At 33.9% G+C, this 6,286-nt stretch overlaps 1 protein-coding gene across 2 annotated transcripts in view; it reads left to right on the forward strand.

Annotated features, from left to right (window-relative positions):
* Positions 1-6,026, forward strand: part of LOC120624948 (serine proteinase stubble-like) — a 54,782-nt gene extending 48,756 nt beyond the window's left edge. For both annotated transcript variants that reach the window (XM_039891788.1, XM_039891787.1), the window contains 5 exons: positions 888-1,065; positions 2,862-3,054; positions 3,856-3,960; positions 4,934-5,041; positions 5,753-6,026. In XM_039891788.1, the coding sequence (XP_039747722.1) occupies positions 888-1,065; positions 2,862-3,054; positions 3,856-3,960; positions 4,934-5,041; positions 5,753-5,932 (764 nt within the window). In that variant the 3' untranslated portion in view covers positions 5,933-6,026. The remainder of the gene's footprint in view (positions 1-887; positions 1,066-2,861; positions 3,055-3,855; positions 3,961-4,933; positions 5,042-5,752) is intronic.
* The last annotated feature ends 260 nt before the right edge of the window (positions 6,027-6,286 follow it).

Here is a 6,286-nt window from a genome sequence, read left to right on the forward strand (position 1 = left end):
GTAGTAGCTCTGTTGAGACCCGAAAATAACGTCATGCAAAGTGTTTTTTTTTGGTAAGACAAAACTTAGCCTTGTTCGTTTACTAATACATTTTTGACATGACATGGCTTAACCTTACATTAATGGCTTATGATTTACATACCTTGTGTGTAAATAAAGTTACATGCATTTACTTTTTGTTTGTCAAGTTTGGTTTTGAGTAAGTTTGTTCTAAAATACAACGCTCGATTTAGTCATTCCTGACGACCAATTATACTGTTCTTTTTCATAATTAATTTAGGAATTATCAATATTATAAATTGTTCGTAACCAACAGGATTTGAACCTGCGACTCTCTGGCAATCGCGGCCAGCGCAGGTTCAAATCCTGTCGGTTCCGAAAATTTTTATATGCATTTTAAATTTATAAAATGATGTTCTTTATTCCCACATAAAATAAAAAAAAGGCTTTCAGGATTTCAAATCAGGTTACTAAGTTTATATTAAATTTAGTTAAATTTAGGTTTGGTTAAATTTAGGATCATTTTGAATAACGTTATTATAATCGATTATTTTAACTTCACTAAATTTGTATTTCAATATTTACCTGGTAGGTAAATCTTTAAATTAAAATTCAACATAAACATTTGAGGTAAACCAAAACACGTTAACAAGTTACTTTATATGTATTTGTTATTTGATTTATATTTGTTTATTACACGATACATACGCTTTTCCTTGCCAATTTAAGTATTATTTTGTTCAGTTTTCATTTACCTATGATGAGTATTTTATTGTTTTTTGTCTGTTTTCCTGTTTTGTTTTAGGTAATTAATTGTTTAATATAGATTTTATTTTTTCATTTATGCTTGTAATAATTTGCTTTAATTTAAAATTCAATATTTCCAGGTTGTGGGGAACATTACACTAGATCGAACCGTATAGTAGGTGGCCACTCCACCGGATTCGGATCCCATCCTTGGCAGGCTGCTCTCATCAAATCTGGCTTCCTTAGCAAGAAGCTAGCTTGCGGAGGAGCTTTGATATCTGATAGATGGGTTGTCACCGCCGCACATTGTGTTGCTACGTAAGTAATTTTATAATTTTTATTACCTATTTCCACCTTAACTTGGAGGAATTATCAATTTTATAAAAAAAATCGGAACCGACAGAATTTGAATCTGCTCAATATCTCTCTGGCAATCGCGACAAACAAAGCTCTCCTACATGCCGAATTTAGTATATGCCATTTTATTTGTATCAGTCTTATAGCGGCTGTAGCGCCATCTAGTAGGAAACGTTGCAGTTTTGTTCTACTTTTCAAAGTTCCATATTACAATCCGCACTTTTTAATCATGGCTTTTTTATAATTTTATAATGAAGCAATTTTTTAGTCATCATCATAATTAACTCAATACAGGACACAGGTATCCTCCTCAGAAGGAATTAGACCGCAGTCAACCACACTGGCGGATCGGTAGACTTCACATGGTTTTGAGAACATTATGTAGAATTTTCAGGCATGCAGATTGTTTACAATTTTTTACATCACAGTTAAAGCAGTGAAATTAAATTGAATTAAAAGACTGACTTAGTCCGTAAAGTTTGAGGTGGAAACTTTATTAGAAGAGATGTGCTAAGCTACTCAGCTGAGGGTGTGTATTGTGTTATATAGGATTCAGAAACGGCTAAAATTTTACGACATATTATATAGTGACGTAGATAGTGATGTAGAAAGAGATATATGACTATATCACTTTCGTTTAATTATCATTTTTATCACTGTATTAGTTCTATCTTTCATAGATTAGCATATCTAGTATAGATAAATAAATAACTGATGATCTTGACTATTATTATTAGGTACAGATTAAAATAGTTAAGATCATTAAGTGATATGTATCATAATACTTTTTTTTTTATTTCATAGTATGATCATATGGTTTAGGCTAAATAGATAGAGGAGTTTTGAGCTGGTAAATAGAATTAATTAGACATAATATGATGATGACAGTGACAATGAGTTTATTGACATAGTCCATTACAAGCTTTTACTAACTTGCAATGTTTGTAATGGTACTTTGTTTAGGTCAAATCTTGCGATACAATTTTTTTAAATGCTGTTAAGGCTCATTATTTCGCTCAGTAAAGACGACTATTATTATTTGTTTATCTACTCAAACTCATATTTAAGTATTTATGGTATATTAAGATATGTATTAGTATATTTATTTTTTATATTTATCAATAGTATTTTTTTTAATTTGTGTAGTCTGGTTTATGTATTAGTATGTAGATATTCGTATGTATGTACTAAATAGTGTACCCCACCTATTTGTTTTCTTTTTAGTTTTCCTAATCCTAAGGTTGCCTGGCAGAGATCGCTACTTTAGCGATAAGGCCGCCTTTTGTATCCTGCTTCATTCTTCATGTGTTTGTTCTTTTTTTTGTCTCGGTTTTTCTGAGTGGTGTACAAATAAAGAGTAGAAATAAATAAATAAAATAAATAAACAGTATTATTGAGCTGAATTTTTGCAAACAGTTTGGTTTGGATGACAATGCATAGTGACATCTCTAAAAATCTAGAGATGGAAAAATAGAAAAAGTTTTTATATTTTCATTAAAGTGTTATTTCCCAGACTAGGAGAATTGCATATAAAATGCCGGTTCCGAAATAAATTTACTTTTTATTCTTCAACCTCGCCAGCCCATATATATGTATATTGTAAAATTAATTTAAATTAATTTATTGTAAAATTGTATACAATTTTCTTTAAAATTAAAATTGTATACAATTTTCTTTAAAATTAAAATTGTATACAATTTTCTTTAAGTGAATCGCTGAATTTGAAAAGTCATAAGTTTCTGCATTTTAAATTACAGCACGCCAAACTCTCAACTGCGAGTGCGTTTGGGTGAGTGGGACGTCAGAGACGCGGGGGAGAGGTACTCCCACGAAGAGTTTGCTGTGCAGCGCAAGGAAGTTCACCCCTCGTACGAACCATCTGACTTTAGGAACGACGTGGCTTTGGTGCAGCTGGACAGAGAAGTCGTTTTCAAGCAGCATATTTTACCAGTAAGTTTCGATTATATACCTTCTTCTCTCTTTAGGCTGGTTTCCGCACGTAGGCGTTTCGCATATTGTACGTCGAAATTCCCTGATGTTGTAGATCTTTACGAGCTAGGATAGCTAGTATTCTAGCTAGTTCTAGAAGCTTAAATGTTTGCCAAAGATGCCGGAAATATCATTGTGGATCTTAGATAGGTATCGCGTTGTTCTGTCAACCTCGTGCATTCCAGTATCACGTGCGTTCTTGTTTTGGACTGCAAGTATGCACACGGAAAGCTGCCGGAAAAACAAGAAGAAAGATGCTCTATTGCATTTTATTGACGATATGAAGACCAGTTTACTTTGGTAAATAGTTTTAGTAGACGGACGATGTCAGACAGACTTAATCCAATTCATTATCATCATCAAAAACCCCATAAAGGCCCACTACATGGCCCGAGAAGGGTTAATGTCGCAGTCTACCACGCTGGCCTATTGCGGATTGGTGGATTTCGCACGCCTTCGAGAACGTTATGGAGAACTCTCAGGCGTTCCGCAGGGTGATTACGTATCTCACAATGGTTCTTCTCTCAAAATGAAAAGGCCAAGTGCGGATTGCTAGACTTCACTCACCTTTAAGAACATTATTAGGAGATTTTTGACGGGTTTAGTAACCGTTATAGCAAGTTGTATTTGATTGCTTAAAACGCACATAAATCTGAAAAGTTGAAGGTGCCGGGAAAAAGTGTGACCGATGACCTAACTGATATGGTGTTTTGGACATGTCACCGCTTTTTATTCTAATTGCTACATTTATACGGTTTTCAGGTATGTCTACCGCAGAAGCAAATGAAGCTGGCTGGCAAAATGGCGACCGTCGCTGGCTGGGGTCGGACCCGACACGGTCAGAGCACCGTGCCGACAGTATTACAGGTTAATTTATTATCAGCTTAACGTGAATTTTATACAAATCCTCGGGATAAAAAGTATCCTACATCCGTCTCCAGGGAGCAAGTTTCTATGCAAAATTTAACCTAGATTAGTTAGCTGTGTTGCCTTACATAATAATCTTATAGCCTCAATTAAAGTGCCGTTTTGTCCTTTATACCTAGTTCAGCTCTTTGGACCGATGTGCATACTAATATTATAAATGTGAAAGTGTGTCTGTTTGTTTTTTTGTTGTTACCTATGTTCGGCTCAACCGCTGCACTGATCTTAACCATTTAGTAAAGATGCAGAAGGCACCCTGGAGACCGACAAAGAATACTTTAAAATCCGATTAGCGGTTCAAAGACAATAATAGAATAAAGAACGTGTTAGTGCGTGATAGCCCAAAAAGGAGTTTTATGTTTTTAGGATTCATGTAAACAAATAAATAAACGAATATACTACGACATTCAATGCAGTGGCATTCATACACAAAAGCACTGCCTACTGACTACAATTTTAAATAATAAATAAATAATAAATATACTACGACAATACACACATCGCCATCTAGTCTCAAAGTAAGCGTGGCTTGTTTACTGTGATGACTGATGAGTAATTTTATGAATATTATACTAATATAAATATTTATAACGTATAGATAAACACCCAGATACTGAAAAACATTCATGTTCATCACACAAAAATTGTCCACTTGTGGGATTCGAACCCACGGCCTTGCACTCATTAAGCAGGGTCGCTGCCCGTATGTATGCGAGTTCCTTTGTTTCAAATCAACTTTACTATGACGCCCATTTCTACTAGGTATTGTTAGAATACTCTGTTAGAGTCCCAAGTGACACAGGCGATATGGCATAAGTATAGCCCCCATTTACAAATGTGAATAATTACTTATAGGCATTCCTTCAATTATATTGATTACGCATTTGTTAATATGCTAAATTTTGAACGATTCCAGGAGGTGGATGTGGAGGTGATACCAAACGAGCGTTGTCAGCGTTGGTTCCGAGCCGCTGGTCGTCGGGAGACCATACACGATGTGTTCCTGTGCGCTGGATATAAAGAGGTAAGAATAATAAACACTCGTAATTTATTCTTCAGTTATTAATGAAACTTACCTGCTGACAGGTAACAGGGATTAAAAAGACAACCTTTAATAGATAGTTTATTATTTTTACATCAAAATATGTTTTCATAAGTAAATATATTTTTATTATTTTTAGTAGTAGTAAAACTTTTTATGATATAGCTCGTCCCGGGAAGTACTACCGATGATTATTTCTGCCACCAAGCAGCATTGTATTCCGACCTGAAGGGCTTATTTGCAGGCACATTAGGCTTAACACCTCGGCATCAGATTTATGAATTTGCAGGACTTGTTCCTTCCATGCCTGTGACGTGTTAATATTTTTATAGGCGATGGTTTTCCACTCACCATCAGGTAGGCTAAATGCTTGATCTGTGAATTACAACTATAAAAATGGTTTTCGAACTTTTATGTGTTGTAGATAAGACCAGAAACTATTCGTTAATCATTTGATTTATAAATATTTATTTATAAATATATTTCACTTTATCTCGTAATATCGAATTGTTAGTCTTAAAGCATACATGTAATAGTGATACTTTAATAAAATAAATATCAAAATTCATTTAAGTTAAGGTAAAATAAATAAAACAAAATTACTTTATTGTAACATTCTAATCAAACACTTCCAGCTGTCCCCATAGAAAACCTGTGCTGTGGCTAAAATAATGCTAAATTTTATATCTTTAGGGAGGTCGGGACTCTTGCCAGGGCGATTCAGGAGGCCCTCTCACATTGAAATACCAGGGGCGAAGCACCCTCATAGGTCTAGTCTCATGGGGCATTGGTTGCGGTCGAGAACATTTGCCCGGAGTTTACACAAATATACAGAAATTTGTACCTTGGATCGACAAGCTGGTTACGACGTAAACCTTTAACAATAAGTCAATTAAAAATCGCAGCCTTTAAAAAAACTCGTTTAATAAATAGAACATTTTAAGCAGGAGCAATATAAAATTGTTGCTTTAAAATATAAATTTAATAATTACTTTGAAATATCTTTTGTGATAAAAGTAGATCTTGAAATAAACATAATTTCAAAGAAGCTAGCATTAATAAATTATTTTAAGATATACCTTAAAAAAGGCTTTTTTAAAAATGACGCAATGTAATTATGGTTAACTATTTATATTATTCAAAATTACCTTCACTTGTTTAAAATTAATAAATATAGTTGGGTATGTAAATATATTACAAACATGTTTTATAGATTACTGTGTGCAA

This window comes from Pararge aegeria, chromosome 7 (assembly GCF_905163445.1).
Source record: "Pararge aegeria chromosome 7, ilParAegt1.1, whole genome shotgun sequence".
NCBI classification, from domain to species: domain Eukaryota; kingdom Metazoa; phylum Arthropoda; class Insecta; order Lepidoptera; family Nymphalidae; genus Pararge; species Pararge aegeria.